Source organism: Mustela lutreola, chromosome 2 (assembly GCF_030435805.1).
Source record: "Mustela lutreola isolate mMusLut2 chromosome 2, mMusLut2.pri, whole genome shotgun sequence".
In the NCBI taxonomy this organism is placed as follows: Eukaryota; Metazoa; Chordata; class Mammalia; order Carnivora; family Mustelidae; genus Mustela; species Mustela lutreola.
The window spans coordinates 17,465,015-17,483,488 of NC_081291.1; the positions used below are offsets into that span (position 1 = coordinate 17,465,015).

The following is an 18,474-nucleotide window of genomic DNA, read 5'->3' on the forward strand; positions in this document are numbered from 1 at the left end:
TTACTGCTGACAGAGTCAAGCTGTGCTGCAAGGAAGGTGGTTGCTGGTTGTGAGGTGGCTAATGAAAGATGGGGGTCTGTCTCCGCCCTTGGGGTTCATTTTCCCTCTTCTTTTCCTCCTGCTCCTGAATGGGGCCTTCTACTTCCCCACCAGCTGCCTCACATGCAGCTTCTCACATCTCATCGACATGAAAGCCCATTTCAGTTGAAGGTGTGTTTTGCTCTCCTTATTAGAGAGCCAAAGGCGAGGTACAGGAGTCCTAACCGGAGAGGGAGCAGATGGAAATGTGCACCAGGCAGCTACTTGGCCATCTTTCCCCACGGCTCTGGACTCTTAACCAGTTCCCAGTCCATAGCACTGAAGCCTCCTCTTGAGCTGATGTTGCTGTGGCTGGGGTCAGCGAAGCACGTGGTGTAGAGGCCCAGGGAAGGTAGAAACTCACATCAGCCATATGTGTGTAAAGGCCTTTAAACAAGTCTCATTCAGTCCCTGTAAGTGCTCCAGGAGAAAGGTGGTATTTGATGACTGAGCTGACCTTCTGACCTTGAGCCCTGTGTTCTTCACTGGCTCTGCGGCCTTGCCTAGGTGTTAGTCAGTGCTCATGCTTCCTGGCCTTTGTGGAAATGCACACAGATTTCCAAAGCACTGGACCAAACCAGTTCAAGCTGGAAGGGAAGCAATAGCTTGTGGAATTTAGATTATCCCAAAGGCAGGCTCCTGAGGGACTCGGCCCTTCAGAGACTCTGCAGCTGGGGGACAGTGGTGACTGTTGACTAGCGAATATAACTCTGCCTGTTACTTTAAGCAGAGTGGCGGGGTGAGGCACCTGGGTGGCTCAGTCGGTTAAGTGACTGCCTTCAGGCTCAGGTCATGATCTTGACGTCCTTGGATCAAGCCTACCTCAGGCTCTCTGCTGGGTGGGAAGTCTGCTTCTCCCTCTCCCTGCCACTCCCCCTGCTTGTGCTAGCATGCTCTCTTTCTCTCTCTGTCAAATAAATAAAATCTTTAAAAATAAATAAACAAACAACATGGCAGGGAAGGAAAGCAGGCAGTCTAATAAAGAAAACCCGGGCCCCTTCCATCCGATAAACACCCTCTCCCTCCACAGATTATCAGTCACAAAGTCAAAACAAGAAAACCCCATCCTCAGGGTCTCCCGCTATCACCAAGATTTCAGAACCAATTTGGGTGCATTTGAAATTTTGTCAGATGCAGTAGTAGTAAGAAGAACAACCACGATAAAAAATTAAGACAGTAGTGGACTTTACGCCAAACACCATGCTGAGTGCTTTTGCCACATTCTTGCTTAAGCATGGCCACAGGTGTGGGAGCTGGCTAGCTGTTATCCTTACCTTTTTCCAGGTGAGGCTGTTATGGACACTTGAGGAGCCCTCCGTGTCACCTGGTGGGACGCAGGGCCTGAATGTACCCAGATGGCCTCAGCGAGGGCAGGTCTGTCTCCAAGTCGTGGGAACGGATACGGGATTCATCCGCACCACCACTTGCTTGGAGAGGACTGGGAGCACATTCTTAGTTTCTCTGAGCCTCAGTTTTCCATCTAAAAGTGGAAATAATGATTGCTCTGTAGCACTGTTAAAAAGGTTCTGGCTGGAGAAGTACTGGGTGCCCTGATGGTGCTGAGTGAGCGGTAGCTGCTGCTGTCGTTCCTAGGTGTCCTGTTAGACCCATAGAGTTTCTTGCCATTGACAGAAGAGGGAATGTAAGGATCCTGATGTTAGAGAAGTCATCTCTCTGCATGGTTTAATCTCTTATTCTAGGGGTATGTGGGTGGCTCAGTAGGTTAAGTGGCAGCCTTCAGCTCAGGTCATGATCCCAGGGTCATGGGATCGAGCCCCGTATCAGGCTCCCTGCTCAGCTGAGAGGCTGTTTCTCCTCTCCCTCTGTGTGCTGCTCTGCCTGCTTGTGCTCGCTCTGTCTGTTTCTGTCAAATAAATAAAGAAAATCTTCAAAAGTTAAAAAAAAAAAAAACCAATAAACTCTCATTCTACAACTTCAGTGCCCTTCTGGGGAACAGGTAGGTGTTCGACCAAGAGTATCAGTGGCCGGGGCGCCTGGGTGGCTCAGTTGGTTAAGCGTCTGCCTTTGGTTCAGGTCATGATCTCGGGATCCTGGGATTGAGCACCATATCAGGCTCCCTGCTTGGCGGGAGTCTGCTTCTCCCTCTCCTCCCCACTCATGCTCTCTCTCACCATCTCTGTCTGTCTCTCTCTTTCAAATAAATAAATAAGATCTTAAAAAAGAAGAAGAAGAATGTCAATGACCTAAGGGAAAGCAAACAGGCTTTCCAGTGCATATTCTTCTGCTGTCTTCATAGCTGCTTCCCAGGACTTCCCAGAGAGCTCATCCCCCCTAGATGCACTGAGCACGAGGTCCAAGAGGCAGGGACTGTGAGGATAAAACTGTCTTCATTGTAAACCTTCACAATGGAGTCCCTGAGCAGTGTACCTGGGATCATGTAGGGAGTTTGCAGCCAACCAGACAGCAAAGCTGGGTTTTCTGCATTCTTTAGCTCTCCCCAGAACCAACCTGAGAATGATCGAAGATACTATTCTTCCTCTAACTTTTTTTTCCCCTCTTTTCTAATGGCAAAAGTCTTCACCCCAAAAATTGCCTGGGCGTCCGCCAGTTTGCCGAGACCATGATGTGCGCCGTGCTGTATGACGCGGCCAACAGCTTCATCCACCAGCACTTTGTGGAGGTGTCCATGTCGGAAGAATTCCTGGCCCTGCCCTTGGAAGACGTGCTCGAGCTGGTGTCTCGGGACGAGCTGAACGTGAAGTCAGAGGAGCAGGTGTGTAGAGCACGGTAGCCATGTGCAGGGCACGTGGGGGCTGCCTCTCTAATCTTCTCTGTTTTTTTCATGAAGACCATAATGCATGTGCGGCTTGTTTATTATGGGTTTGTTTCATTATACTGTGTTTGTGTTTCATGAGAACTTTATATCCATTTCAGTGTCTAACATTCAGTGGATTTTTTTTTTAAAGATCTTATTTATTTATTTGAGTGAGAGAGAGAGAGAGAGGATGAGCAGGGGGAGTGGGAGAAGAAGAAGCAGACTCCGTGCTGAGCAGGGAGCCCGATGTGGGGCTCAGGCCCGGGACTCTGGGATCATGACCTGAGCTAAAAGCAGATGCCTAACTGATTGAGCCACCCAGGCGCCCCTCAGTGGATTTTATCAACATCACACCCCTTATTCTTAGAAGTTCCAGTGATTTCCTATATTTACTATTAGAAATAATGCTGCCACTGGATATTAGCATAGATAATTCTTTAAAAGTCTTCCTCTAAAGGGGAGCAGAGCACTGGGGCAATTACTGGGGAGGAATATGAAGTTGGAAGGGATTGGTTTGTTTTTTAAGGTGAGAGAAATGGCAGTATATTTGACTACTGGTGGGAATTTTCCAGAAGAGAGGGAAGAGTCGGTGACGTAGGAGGAAAGGGAGAATGGCTGCTGGCGTGACTTCCTGGAGGAAGCAAGAGGAGGCTGAGTCGAGGGCTTAAGGGGTGTCCCTGCTGGGAGCACCAGCCACTCCCGTCCACCCCCGCGGAAGGGAGAACCTCCACAGCCAGGGGCACAGGGAGAAGCTGGCAAAGTCTGCTGACATTCTCTTCTGCTGCGTGTCTATTTTCTTAGCTGGGAATAAGGATCGGGAGGAGGGTGAGAAATGTGAGGGGAGATGAAAAGGCATGAGCCAGCCCTCTGGGAGCAGGAGAGGAAATAGATGACACCAGGGAAAGGAAGAGGGGCTTGGTGGGAAATAGGGCCTGATGAGATTAGCAGCCACGAAGTTAGAATGGACCCACCAGGGGGTGCCTGGCTGGCTCTTGATCTGGGGTTGTGAGTCTGAGCTCGATGTTGGGCATAGAGATTACTAAAAAGAATAGATAAACTTTAAAAAATAAATAAATAAAAAGGAAAGGAAAGGACCAGCCAGCTCCTGCAGCGGCATATGCTGCTGTGGGGTCCACTTATGGAGCTGGACCTCACCAGGGAAGAGACTTTTTCCAGATGGGTGTGATTAAGGGAGGAAGGTGCACAGCATGAGTGCTGAGGGCACCCATCTCAGAACCCGCAGAGCCCATGCTGGGTGAGACCGCACGGAGGAAGCAGGCCAGAGGGGCCCTGAGCGCGAGGTTGGGGGAGACGGAGCAGTGTCAGAGGCCTATTGACATCAGTTATGGAGGGGAAAGGATTGGAGGCAGTGGGGAGCACGGAAGAATGAAACCGATGGAAGAGGCAAAGCGTTTGAATGGCTAGGGTCCTCGAAGGACAAAGGAGACCCCTTGTGGGGTTCTCAAGAAGAGTGAATAAAGGAGAACACAGGGTATTAGCAGTCAGAGAGGAGCAAAGGGCAATCCCTTTGGTCAGCAGAGGTGTGGTGCAGGTACCAGGAGAGGACAAAGTAGATGATACTTGGAGCAGAGGGTGGCCAGGACTGGACGGCGAAGGGCTCTGGTGCGGGGGTGAGATGCTTGGACCTGCCCCTGCAGGCGCCGGGAGCTCGTCTGCGGCAAGGCGTCCGCTGCTCCGGTCACTGGAAAACCTAACCCAGGCCCCGGGCAGAGCAGCTCGGGACGCTTGCCGTGTGGAGTCCTGGCCTGCTGGGAAGCTCTGCTTCAGCGGGAGGAGCCCCAGGTCCCAGGAGGCAAGCTGTTGGGAGGTTAGTCAGCTCATTTCCCTAATATCCGAAGAACAGTAGAAAAGGATGCCCCGAGTATGGCCGTGTGGATGCTATAAGGTTCAGGGAAGAGCCTGTCCCAAGAGCGAGCCCTGTCCCGAGCTCTTCCACTGATGAACATGACCCAGGGCAGCTCGTTTATCGGTGATACGTTGGATCCAGGGTTCTAGAGGGATGTACCCTTGTGGCTGGAGCCCTTAGGGAAAGCTCCAGAGTGCATCGATCTGGAACCAGGCCTTAAGGAAAGGGGGGCGGGTTTAGATGAAGAGGAGGATTTGAGGGGCCTTCACAATGCAGGGGTATGTGTGGACAGAGAAGTAGCCAGCCTGGGAGAGCAGAGGGTGGAGGGGGCCGAGGAGTGAAGACAAGCGGCCAGTGTGGTGACATGCAGAAAGGAGGAAGGAGCCCCTGGCAGCTTTCCATTAGGAAGACGTAATGAAAGCCGGGAAGCTGTTACAGCCACTGAGGCTTGCCTTTCAAGAGGCTGGGCCACATGGGGAGATTGGGGAAGCAGAAAGCAGTGACTTCAGGAGACAAGTGGGAGGAAAGATGGAGGGGCCTGAGGGACTGCCTCCGTATAGGGAGTGCAGGGGTTGAGACTGGGGGCCCGGGGACGTGGCCCCGAAGCGAGGGGTTACTAAACGGCTTGCACTTTCCGCCACGGCAGGTCTTTGAAGCTGCGTTGGCCTGGGTCAGATATGACCGGGAGCAGAGGGGGCCGTGCCTCCCTGAGCTGCTGTCCAATATCCGCCTGCCCCTCTGCCGGCCCCAGTTCCTGTCAGACCGCGTGCAGCAGGATGACTTGGTGCGTTGCTGCCACAAGTGCAGGTGAGCGAGGACTGGCCCGCATAGGACGCTGCCGGGGGCAAGGGGGCCAGCGGAGAAGGGGCTTGGGCTCCTAGGCTGTGTGTGTCCCAGCTCAGGGGCAGAAGAATTTGACACGGTCAGTCCTAATTCACGGCACGCAGATTGACCTGCCTTGGGTCTAGACCATGGAAGAGCCCAAGTCGATCCCTTGGGCAAGTAAATGTGCCATGAGGGGGCATGGAGGCAGAAGGGGCCTCCTCCCCTGCACTCCCTGAGGATCTTCTAGCATCTCCAGGAGTTGACTTAGTGGTGACTCCCTGGGGCTCCTCGTTGTCTCTAGTAAACATTAGTGCACTGGCCTCAGGTGGGTTTGGGCCTGCCTACAGTAATAGGCAAGGGGGGAGGTGGTGTTTACCAGCAGGGGAAACTTACCCAAGGTACATCAGTGACAACGTGGCAGAGCAGAGCTCCCGAAACAGCCAGGAAGGCAGTAGCCGTATGGGAGCGTCATTATAAAAGTAGAACAGCAAAGGAAAATGTTCACCTTCCTCCAAACAGCCTGTCATATTCACAGCGAGTTCAGAGGAAGTCGGTGTCTGTGCGCGAGCCACATGAAGGCGTATGGCAGGAGGGGGTGGTGTGGCTGCAGGTGGGGGGACCCCGTGATAAGCAGTCCAAGAGGGTTGTTGAGTTTGAACTTCGTTCTGAAGGCAGCAGGTGGCTATTGAAGGTTCTTCGACGGCTTGGGCGATAGTGTGGGGGGTGGGATGGAGAGGCAGGGCTGGAGGCAGGGCAGTCGGTCAGCAGCAGTCGGCTTCTGCCACAGTCTAGGTGAGAAATGGCACTTTGCGGGGTGCGAGCCAGAGGGATAGGAAGGAAGAGCTGGGTCTTGGCAGACAGGATGCAGGCTGCTTCTCGAACTCCCCAGCGCCAGCTGTCGTAGCCACTACCCTGTTCTCCTGCCAGTGTGTGCCTATTAGAAGATAGTCGCTCTGATTACTCTGCTCATCTCGCCCCTCCGATTCTGAGGATGTTTCAGGAGCTGTGCTTCCGCCTGGACTCACCTGGGTTCAAGACCAAACCTTCCAGAATGCTTCTCCTCGCATGTTTCCCCTCCAGTTGGGGGTGGGGCGACCAGACTCGGAAATACAAATGTAGACCATGTGGGGAGGATACCTGGCTTTGTGACATCCTGCACCTTATTCCAGGGACCTGGTAGACGAAGCCAAGGACTATCACCTCATGCCGGAGCGCCGGCCCCACCTGCCGGCTTTCAGAACTCGGCCTCGCTGCTGCACGTCCATCACGGGCCTTATCTATGCCGTGGGGGGCCTCAACTCAGCAGGTATCTTGCAGCTCCCCTTTGCAGGGCCCTGTCTTGGACTTTGGATGAAAAAGCACCAAACAACCTAGCCTGGTCCTCTGGCTCCCTTCCTCCATGTGTCGCCACCCTGGTCTCTCCTGATTGATGCAGCTGCTATGCTGGGCAGTGAAAGGGTGTCAGGTGTGAATACCATTGAATCAGAGTATCAGAGCCAAATACCAGCCTTGGAGAGCGTGCAGTCCGAGACCCAACTCTGTTACCCGCTGCCTGTGATGAGAGTCACATTTGGTCCTATGGATATCTGGGGTTAGACTGAGCCTGTCACCATGAGAAGGGAAATTCTCCAAATACACAGAGTTGCCCCTAACCATAATCCCACTTTCTCGCCACCTGCTGCCTCCCGTGCAGTGCATGCAGGCTTTAGAGTCGGCATGTTCTTGGCCGCTCACCCAGCCAAGTTCTCAGGCAAGCCCGTGAGGCCCCCTGCCCTCCTGCACACCCAGGCACAGGGAGGGGCATTGTGGACTCCTGGATCTTGGTGGCACAGTTGGTGGCAAAGGGCGGAGTCACTTCCCACGTGAAGGCCGGGCCTTTCCTCAAGGTCAGTCCAGGCTCATGGAGGGGGGCAGGTGGTGGGCAGTCCTGGGCAGTTCTGTTTTTAATTGAAGGTTAATGAGAGGTGGGTGCTAGTCTGCTTACCCTATGCTTGTTGACCATGTGTCCTGGAAAAGGGACGACCTCAGCTGGTAGACACTGGGGTGTGGTAGGTGTGAAGTGCCCCACGGTGGGATAGAACAGGGAGGAGATGATTTTATTTGATCCAAAAAACACCCTGTTGTAAATGTCAGGGTTGGACTCATCATTCCTGCTGACTGTAACTACAATTTGTTGAGCACGTAATGTGTTCTACAACTACGTTAGGTGCTTTTCTGCCATTTAATCCTGACGACAGCTCTGCCATAGAGATTATCTCCATGTCGCATGTGAGAGTAGAAGATGGGGATACAAAGCAACTTGCCCAGGGTCACATGCTAATAAGTGAAGGCAGCAGGGGAACCCAGGTTCTTCCCTCTGGGCATGCCCCCTGCACTGTGGGGAGAGTGTGTCCATTTCCCTTCCACTTTGGCCTTAAGCGGGTAGAATACCTTATTGTAGCTTAAAACTAAATGCTTCCTGTCTGATTCTGATTTTCCTTAAAGAATTCGGTTTGAGGTTAGCACGGCTGAAGCGTCTTAGTGGGCCCATGTGGCTTGAGCATTTCTGTGGGGAGAGCCGATAGAGCCAAGTCAAACGTTCCATGTAATCATTGCCCAACAGCTGTGATCTAAACACGTGGTCTCATTTGTTTTAATTTGAGTAGCAAATTTTTATGCAGGTGATTCCCTGAATGTGGTAGAAGTGTTCGACCCCATTGCCAATCGCTGGGAGAAGTGCCATCCCATGACGACAGCCCGCAGCCGCGTCGGTGTGGCTGTGGTGAATGGGCTTCTCTATGCCATCGGCGGGTATGACGGCCAGCTGCGGCTGAGCACCGTGGAGGTCTACAACCCAGAGACGGACACGTGGACCAGAGTGCGGAGCATGAATAGCAAGAGGAGGTATTCTGGAAGCCACTTGGGCAGCCCGAGCGCACACACTGAGCATCTGGGGAGCGCCATGCTAGACGGGCAGGGGCACAGAGTAATACAAAACACAAGCTGGCCTGGCGGTTTCCTGTGGCTAGGCCAGCCACTGCCAGCACCTACCTGGAGCTCGCCCCCATCTGCTCCAAAGTAAAATCCTTGCCTTGTCCGTTGAGGAGACACAGACATGTAGAAGTTGTATTGTTATTTATGTGTCAGATAAGGACTGAAACATATGTTATGGTAGATTTCCAAAAGGGAAAGAAACTGGATGGAAACATCCGGAAGATTACAGGTGAAACTTGACGAGTAAGGAGGGTTTAACTTTATTAGTGATGAAAAGACGTGAGCAGCATTGTCCCTTATACTCTCGCCCCACCCCCACGCCTGGATCCCTGCCACACCCGTGCTTCTCCCACGCTGCGAGTACCTGAGCCATAGCAACGTGCTTCTTTCAGTCCCCTCCTCCCTCCGCCAGGTGTGAGCACATAGGTGGACCGGATTTATGTCTCTTAACACACTCCAGATACTTGTCTCCTCTGTCACTTGCCTGCTATATTTCCTGAAGAGGAGTTGGAGGGCATTTGAATGGCACCTCCATTCAGCCTTCTGAGTGCTGAAGGGGAGGCGGCTTCTTCCCTTCCGTCAGGCATGTGGGGAGCATGTGCACAGCTGGGCTCTGGAGTAGGAGGGATCACTGGACAGGGTCTTCTGTTCTTCTGCCCTCCGTGGGGCCACCCCGGGTCAGCGGCTTCAAGCAGTGCTCAGCTCTCTCTTCCGGGGCTGACGGAGGAGGCAGTCCGTACCCCAGTAACCAGAACAGTTCTGCATCTCTCTCATGAGTCGAGCTTCCGTGACAGATGCCCAACTTTAGGGGGAAAGTCACAGGAGTTGTTTTTGAAAGGGGCAGTTTGAAAACGACTGGGGCAGATGCTCTTTGAGGGCATTTCTGCTTTGTAAATTCTGTGGCCTAAGCATTTGCCTGATAGGCCCCTTTGTCTGACCCTGCTCTGGTTGTTGTGAGTGTAAGATCAAGCAACTGCCTGTGTGGTGAGGAAGAAGAAGTGTCAGGCCAGGAGGCGCACATACCATGTTTTGCAATGTTAGTGTGTGGCCTTGAGCAGGGAGGAGTCTGCCTTTGTACCGGTAAGACCAGATTCACAAAGGGTCACAGTAGGTTTGTTTGGGAAGAAAAATTTGTATACATGATCGGCTCCTCCCTGAGCTAACACCCTCCCCGTTCCTTCCTCCCCATACCTCAGTGCTTCCCTTTTCTATCCTTGGGCGTCTCACAGGCTTCTTGGCCTCGGATGACTCATTGCTCCATTTCCCCAGCCATGAGTGCCTTTTTTGCTTTTACTGCAGCCCGTTCTTCTCTGGGTATCTGCTCTGGGCAAATTCCTTGCTTTGATGTCACAGAGTTTGGAGTGTTGTCTGGGAGAAGAGTCCTCCGGGCATCCCCTTCCCTCGCTGTGGTTAATGCCCTCTTATTAGCAAAGACCCGGCTCCGTTTCATCCCTTTGAAATTACAGGCTGCCAAAAACTGTTCTGAGTCACTTCTTTCCTACCGTCCCACACGGCTCTCTGTCCTGCTAGTGGTGACAAGCTCCTTCCTGCCATCATCTTTCCCCTCGCCTGCAGTGTTCCAGGCCATGCTTCCTCTGGTGGACCAAGCAGGCCTCCTCCGTCTTCACACTGGCTTTATCACCCGGTTGATAGTTAACCTCACTCAGTTCTCTGACTCTTCTCCCTCATATGGTTGCTGAACTACTGTGTTGTTCCTTCTGTCCACTTCTGGAAGCACATGACAGTGTCTAGTGAATTTGTGGTCTTCCCACCATCCTTGCCTGAGGCAAAAGTCCTTTTCCTCTTCTGGGCCAGTTGAGGGGGTCTTTTACGGTGTCACTCAAAGGGACATTACGGGGATCAGCTTGGTTTCCTGTGTACGTTTGAAAGGTGGCCGTTAAACCTGGCATATTTTATTTTCCTGTTTGTCAGCCACCCAGATTCATTTTGAATCTTCTCCAGCATCAGATTTGAAAACAGTGAATCGGGCAGCTTGGCACACATGTCTAATTTCTCTTGAGGCATTATGTAGAACAGATTTTCTGATTATGCCAGACTGCTGGGTCTTTGACCTGGGAAGAGGGGGGCACGGTGGGCAGCATGGGAGTGAGCTCATGCTCATCCGAGGCATGCCTGTCACTGGGCAGCCCAGAGAAGGAGCCAGCCTCCCCAGCCGTGGCTGCTCGTCTGTACCGTGAAGGTGGTGGCACTTCCTTGGCAGGTGTGGTTGGGGGGGTAGGACCTCCATCAGTGCACAAGGGGAGCATAGCATCACCCACAGGGACAAAGTAGTGGCGGTCAGTGCCACATCTGCCATGAAAAGACATTTGTCAAACTTCGCAGTGAATTAAATAGGAAAATGAGGCTAATAAAGCAAACCCATATTGAAGGCCTGTCACGTACAAAGCAGTACACGAAGCATGGTCACAGTCAACAGAGGGAGACCCTGTCTTCCAGGAGGTCCCCACTTGTTAAAGAGGCGACAGGTGACTTCCCAGCACCCCCAGGCGCCAGAATGAGCCCCTGCGGACAGGAGCTTTGGCTTGCTCGGCACTGTGACTCTAGGGCCCAGGACAGCACGCCTCCTGAGTGCCTCATGGGACGCCAGGGGTGAATGAGTGACCACGACAATGACAAGGCCTGAGATAAAGAAGCTGCTCTGGCAGCCTGGGGTCAGGAGGGACTGACTGACAGTTGTTGAGGCAAGGATGGCTTTTTGAGCAGGAGGGAGAGGACCTTGATGTAATGAGACCTTGAGCACACGAAGTAGAAGATGAACGTTTCAGATACATCCAGGGTGGAGAGGGCTCCCGAGGGAACCCCAACAGGTGGCACTGCAGAGCAGCTGCTCTCCCCTCTGTTCTACACTTAGTCGCACACGTGGGATTTGGGTCTGCTCTAGAAAGAGGCTGTGGTGGGCAGCTGGATCTCCAGGCAGCGTGCAAGGCTGGCCCAGGAGGTCTGAGGCCCGTCTACATGACAGCTCTGTCTTTTTCAGTGCCATGGGGACGGTCGTGCTGGATGGACAGATCTACGTCTGTGGGGGCTATGATGGCAACTCTTCTCTCAGCTCTGTGGAGACATACTCGCCTGAGACAGACAAGTAAGGAGACCTGCTCGCCTGCAGCTCCCCTGGGAAAACTGGAACTGGTTAAACGGACAGTATGAGAATTAGAACTGCAGGGTCTTCATTTAAACTTCTGAAGGATGCAGAGTATCTTACCATTTCAGTCCCTATAGTACTTTGCATATAATCGGTATTTAATAACTTCTAGTTCCTGAATGCAGGATTGACTAAGTTTTAAAAACAAACTAGTCTACCTAGGTGGTTGAAGGTGTTTACTTAACAGTGTATACTTCTTTGTTAAATCACCCATTTTAATGGAAATGCAAGTGGAAGGAAATGAGGAATAAATGAACATCACTTTCCCAAGTAGGAGAGGTATGATTTGGGTTGGATGTGATTTAGGGGGGCAAGAAATGTTACATTGGGGACGCCTGGGTGGCTCAGTTTGTTAAGTGGCTGCCTTCGGCTCAGGTCATGCTCCCAGTGTCCTGGGATTGAGTCCCACATTGGGCTCCTTGCTCAGCAGGGAGCCTGCTTCTCCCTCTGCCTCTGCCTTTGCCTGCTGCTCTGTCTGCCTGTGCTTGCTCTCTCTCTCTAACAAATAAATAAATAAAATATTTTAAAAAAAAAAAAGAAAGAAAGAAAAATGTTACGTAGTCGGATAAGCTTGGAAGGCAATGGTGTCTGTACCGCCAGAGTTCTTAATTTCCATCAAACATAGTAACAATTTAAAGACTGAAAAATTCGGCAGTAAAGAAATCTGTTGAATCTCATCTTACGTAATGCCTGTCACCATCTTATTTTGTGGACTACTCTTTGGAAAACAGCTGGCAAGGTTAGCCCGAATTTTTCATTTCAGTATTTGAATCTTCTCATAAGCCAGTTCATTAAATGGCTTCATCCGAATGCTTTTCAGCCAGCATCCCATTCACTTAACCAACTTACTGTGTGTCAGGCGGGGTGTCTGAGATCCTTAAAAGTAGCAGCTGGGGGGCGCCTGGGTGGCTCAGTGGGTTAAAGCCTCTACCTTCGGCTCAGGTCACGATATCAGGGTCCTGGGATCAAGCCCTGCATTGGGTTCTCTGCTCAGCGGGGAGCCTGCTTCCTCCTCTCTCTCTCTCTCTGCTTGCTTGTGCTCTCTCTCTCTCTCAAATAAGTGAATAAATAAAATCTTAAAAAAAAAAAAGTAGCAGCTGGTCTGCTGGGGTCCCGGGTACATCGTGATTAGCCTACCCTGTGGGGCCTGCCTGGACTTCCTGGGAGCACCTTCATCTCTACCGCAGCTGGCAGGGAGCAGCAGGGCGGCAGGGATGACTTCTGAGAGGAGGCCCATCACGGACAGTGGGAGATGCGCATGGTAGGCAGGGAGACAGCACGAGGAGAGGCCCAGAGGAAGGAAGGTGCTCGTTGTGAATGAGGAGCCGGCGTGGGTGGCACATGGCAGGAGCGGAAAGTGCAAATAGGTGAGGCCTGAGAAAAAAAAGAACTGCACAGGGAACTCAGACTCTGCCCTGGAGGAAATGAGGAGTAGCCACCCGAGGGACGTGCCACACGGCGTCGGGGTGGGCGGGGTCTCAAAGCCAGGCCTCCTGTACAGAGGCTGTGGCAGGTTGTGCGAGGGGAGGCCCAAGCTAGGCCAGCGGTAATGGGGGTGGGAACAAGCAATGACTAGAAGTCTGGCCAGAAGGACTTGGTGACCACAGGAATGTTGAAGATAAAGGAGAAGAGGGCCATAAAAACGTTGAATCTGAGAAGGACAGCTAGATGGCCAGTGGCCCCATTCCCAGGACTGGGCAGGAGTAAGAGGGAGGGACTTGCCTATAGAGGTGGGGAGATTGTCCAGGGTGAGAAGGAGCGCTGTACAGTTTGCCCAGCCGCTTCCAAGCTGTCCTGGGAGGACAGCAACACTGCATCTCATGGCTTCCCTCGTCTGGCTCTTTCCTGCAGGTGGACGGTGGTGACCCCGATGAGCTCAAGTCGCAGTGCTGCAGGGGTGACGGTGTTTGAGGGCAGGATCTATGTGTCAGGCGGCCACGACGGGCTGCAGATCTTCAGCAGCGTGAGTGTGGGCTCCCCTGGGGCTAAGGGCACTCACTCCTCCCATCTTCAAGGAATAATTCTGTCTTTAAAGATTTATTTTGAAGAGAGATCACAAATTCAAGTGGGGTGAGGGGCAGAGGGAGAGGGAGAAGGAGAGAAGCAGACTCCCTGCTGAGCGTGGAGCCCAGCGCAAGGCTCAGTCTCACAGCCCTGAAAGATCGTGACCTGTGCCAAAATCAAGAGTCGGATGCTTAACCGACTGAGACACCCAAGTGTCCCCCACCTTTGAGTGTAATTTTGAAAGGCAGTTTTTTTAAAGAAACTTCAGCCTTGCCATAACTGGGCAGAGCGTCATCTAGGGAGGTTTCGGGCCGTCTGCCACGCGCTCTGAGATTTCTTCCGAGAGTGGAGCCAGGGTACGCAGAGGAGGGGAAGAGTATAGCCGCGCCGTCCCCCGCTCGCCCCGCTCCGTTCTCCACTGAACCGCTGCCCGGAGTAAGCTCAACTCTAGATAGGGTGGATTTGCGAATAGTTGTATTCTGGATAATTTATCTGAAATTACATTTATTCTTTTTTTTTTTTTTTAAGATTTTATTTATTTGTCAGAGAGAGAGCACAAGCAGGGGGAGCAGAGTGAGAGGCAAGCAGAGGGAGAAGCAGGTGCCCTGTGGAGCAGGGAGCCCGATGGTGGGGCTCGATCCCAGGACCCTGGGGTCATGACCTGAGCAGAAGGTAGATGCTTAACCCACTGAGCCACCCAGGCGTCCCATGAAATTGCACTTATTCTCTTTAAAAAAACCTCAACTGCCGTCTAGTAGTAGGTCTGTGATGTCCATCAGGGCTGCGCTCTGGACGGATTTCAGGAGACCCTGCTCTCCTCCCGTCCCCCGGACCCCGCAGGAGTGCCTCCTTGGGCAACGCCGTTGTTTCCCGGGAAGTAAGACAGCAGGGGTCAGAGTAGGTGCTCTCTGTGGATCAGCCCAGGAGCAGGGGTGCCGCTGCGGAAAGTGGACATCAGGGGCAGTGCGCGGGCCTCTCCCTGGAGGCTGCCTCCGGGCACTTCGAGGCCCTGCCACGTGCCGCACTCGGGCTCAGCCTCTGACTTGCGGACCTGGGCCTCTCTCCCCACTGCAGGTGGAGCACTACAACCAGCACACGGCCACCTGGCACCCGGCCGCCGGCATGCTCAACAAGCGCTGCCGGCACGGGGCCGCCTCCCTGGGAAGCAAGATGTTCGTCTGCGGGGGCTATGACGGCTCCGGCTTCCTCAGCATCGCCGAGATGTACAGCTCCGTGGCCGACCAGTGGTGCCTGATCGTGCCCATGCACACACGCCGGAGCCGGGTGTCCCTGGTGGCCAGCTGCGGGCGCCTCTATGCCGTGGGGGGCTATGACGGACAGTCAAACCTCAGCTCGGTGGAGATGTACGACCCGGAGACGGACCGCTGGACATTCATGGCCCCCATGGCCTGTCACGAGGGCGGCGTGGGTGTGGGCTGCATCCCCCTCCTCACTATCTAAGGCGGAGGGGGGATGTGGCGGGGTAGGGATCTGGTACAAACATAGGCGCTCCCTTCCAGGGACAGGCCCTCTTGGGAGAGGGGGTAGACCAGAAGACGGGGTGAATGTGAGCTCGCTGGAGGTACGGCTTTTCCAGGTGCTTACATCCTCCCTCTCCGCGCTGCCCTGGGGACCGTCAAGCCTAGGTCACCAAGGTGCACCACGTGGGGCAGAGCCCTTCTGGGTTCCGCAGCTGGCGACGGGACTGCTGTGCTGGTCCACACGCACACGGGCTCCATCCAGGGCCAGCTCCCACCTGCCGCTTGCAGAAGGCCTGCCGTCTGACACTCCTCACCTGCTGCTCTCCAGCCGTGCTGTGGCCAGTCAGCAGAGGAGTGGCTCTGGTGGCCCAGCCTGTTGGCAGCTGGGCTGCGGCTGGGGGAGGAAGGATGGACTTGGGGTGTCCTCTTTGCCTGTGGCAGAGGCACCCCAGCACGGGGGCTGCTTGCGCACGAGCATCTCTTCCATCCGAGGGCACAGAGCACTGGGTCCTCACTGCTAGGTAACCAAGGAGAACAGAAGCTCTTCCCATGTCCAGCTTCGGGATTTCAGTGAGGTCTTTTCATCTTGTTGAGGAGCAACAAAAGAAGAAGAAAAAGAAAAAAAAAAGATACTTGAAAGAAATCGAAGGAAATTGAAACAAAGAAACACTTGAAAGAAACAGGAAAGAAAAGTACTTTTTTTTAAGTGAACATTCTTTGGGAGAAGAAAACGTTGAAAGACACTAAAGGGGAACACGTGTCTCCGTGGAAGACTGCCACCACGAGAAGGGCGGTGTCCGCTCCCACGTTCGGGTCCCAGGGTCCTGAGGCCTTGCACGGCACTCGGGGTCGCCTCTGAGCCCTTGCGTGTCCAGGCCCTCGCATGTCCGGGCTCAGTGTATTCTCCACTGGTCCTCTAGCAAGGTGCTCACGGGGTTCGCATTCACACCCGCCATCAGAGGACTTTTTTTTAACTGTAGGCTTAGCGAGTGGGCTGCTTTACAGCCGGCCACTCTTCTAGGTGGGAGTTCCCAGCTGGTCGCTGGAGGCTCCGGGTGCCCCTGTGGTCACCTCCCACAGCCACCATGGCACTCACTCAGATTCCCCACCCCCACTTTCATTCCTCATCTGACCAGCAAAGAAAGAGCAGGTCCGGCCGGATTCTCGTCTATCTATCTATCATTCCTGGATCGTTTTCTTCATCGTGATGCTTCTAGGGTACATTGACCGTTGGTACCTAGAACCTAACCAGGGACTTGGTCCTTCCACCAGCCATGGCCAGCTTGGACCAGTAACTTCATCTACCCCCCCAGTCCACTGCTTTTCCATCCCCTCGCCAATTCCAGGGGCCTGGCTTCCCTCCAGCCCTCGGCAGAACGACCAGCAAGGTGGGCCTTTACATTCGAGCAAAGCTGACTTTATGGCAGAGAACTAAAGGCCGAAAGAATCTCTTGCTGCTGCAAAGAACAAGATTTTATATTTCTTCCTCTGATCTTAGCAAATGACCTCTTGAAGAGACTCCATGCTCCTTCCTCCTCCTCCCTGGACGGGACCTCGGTGTCGCACAGTGGAACCCGAACAGGAGGACTCTTGTGTTACCAGTGCACTGGGCAGTGGGGCTGTCCTTCAACTGCTGCTGCCAAAATCTGGTTTTCTAAAATGCTTCCAGTACAGACTAAAAGAGGATATAGTTCCTTTCATGCAAGACTGGCTCTTAGGGCCCCATCCTCCACCTGGCTGGTCTCTCGTCCCTTGATGGCTGCCTGGGGTGACCTGGAAGCGTGTTCAGAAAGGCACAGTGTGAGCCTGAGATGTCTTTCCCACCCCAGCACCACAAGGTTTACGAGTATGTGCAATCGCCATGTATCCAGAGGGAAGTACCTTTGTTACCCACCACTTAGGAGCTGGGCCTCTGCTACAAGCACTTGAAAATTATCTTTTTATTTTAAAAGACTCAGCAGTCTGATATAGTTGAGCCTGGGCTCGTGGCGGAACCCCAGCATTTCTCAGTCCCTTTCAGTCTGTCTACAGAGGTAGACTGGGAAGGCAGTGGGGTCTGTGTTTCCTGTTAGAGAGATGTGTGTCCGTGCCCATCTTGTTACAAGCCCTTCTGTGAACTAGAAGCAGTCCCGGCCAGCCCAGATCACGGAGGGGTTAAGGATCAGTGAGTGGGCTAACGAGCAGGCTTCCCAGCTCCTCAGGACGGTGGCACAGATTTTGCCATTGAGGCTGATAGGTCATTTCCCGTGCGATCTGCTGCTCTCTTAGTAACCTCCCAAACTCCACCCCCATCTCCTGGTGCGGAAGGTACACTGCTGCACCTGAGAGGCCTATGTTTTGATCTAGGTGAGCTCTGAACAAAAATGAGCCACCACCAACATTTGCACACTCTTCAGCAGTCGGCTCCGTAGTCTGAGGAGGATGTTTGCAAGTGGCTGGGCTGGCTCTTTGGCCTTTCCAGGAGCCCCAGTGAAGAGTCCTCACCCAAGGATACTGTGAAAAGGGTGTAACCAGCGGGTGGGGGAGATGTTGTGCTCAGTGGACCACCTGTGAGTACAGGACTGTGACACTCACTGTCCTGGGGCCTTTCCCCTTCCCAGATAACACACGGAGCCTTGTCTTCCAGGTTTCACCTGAGATCAAAGCCAGGATGGGAGCTGAAGACCAGCCTTTTGACTCGGCCACAGAGATGGGAGTAGGTAGCAATTCTGCTCCTCCCACCCCCCACCAAGTCGTTGTCCCCCAGCAAATCTTACTTCCTTTTATTTATAGAACGCATGTCTTTTGTGTTAAGAAACCAAAGAGAAATAAAGAGTACACTCCTAATACCTTCTTGTCCTTTCTTGTTTTATTTTTTAAATATTAGAAGTAAATCATCTTTTCTTTGCCTTTCAGTGAAAAAATACATTGGACAATGTAAAAATATTCCTGTGAAAATAAGAGAAGGGCCAGATGTGTAGCAAAAGCAGTCCTTGGAGAGACATGTGTATTTTATAAGAATGGGTTCGGGTGAAAAATACGCATGTTGCATACTTGCTGGTGTCCAAATCAGCACTCCTCTCGGCTTTCCCCTTTTCTTCACTCAGAGCCATAAAACATGAGTTCCCTGATGGAATGCGGCTGCCCCATTGACTGTCTAGAACCAAAATGTCCAGCTCCTTTCTAAAACTCTGGGCCAGAAGTGCTTAACCTTGGTGCACATAAAAGGTACTAGAAAACTCTTTTTTTTTTTTTTTTTTTAAGATTTTATTTATTTATTTGACAGATGGAGATCACAAGCAGGCAGAGAGGCAGGCAGAACCGGGGG

The 18,474-nt window shown here is 52.9% G+C and overlaps 1 protein-coding gene across 3 annotated transcripts in view; it reads left to right on the top strand.

Annotated features, from left to right (window-relative positions):
• KLHL18 (kelch like family member 18) overlaps positions 1-17,995 on the top strand; it is a 54,016-nt gene extending 36,021 nt beyond the window's left edge. For 2 of the 3 annotated variants that reach the window (XM_059160743.1, XM_059160745.1), the window contains 7 exons: positions 2,614-2,812; positions 5,368-5,528; positions 6,716-6,852; positions 8,192-8,429; positions 11,518-11,622; positions 13,534-13,645; positions 14,761-17,995. In XM_059160743.1, the coding sequence (XP_059016726.1) occupies positions 2,614-2,812; positions 5,368-5,528; positions 6,716-6,852; positions 8,192-8,429; positions 11,518-11,622; positions 13,534-13,645; positions 14,761-15,147 (1,339 nt within the window). In that variant the 3' untranslated portion in view covers positions 15,148-17,995. The remainder of the gene's footprint in view (positions 1-2,613; positions 2,813-5,367; positions 5,529-6,715; positions 6,853-8,191; positions 8,430-11,517; positions 11,623-13,533; positions 13,646-14,760) is intronic. The other variant, XM_059160744.1, reaches the window with a different exon arrangement.
• Positions 17,996-18,474: the final 479 nt, after the last annotated feature.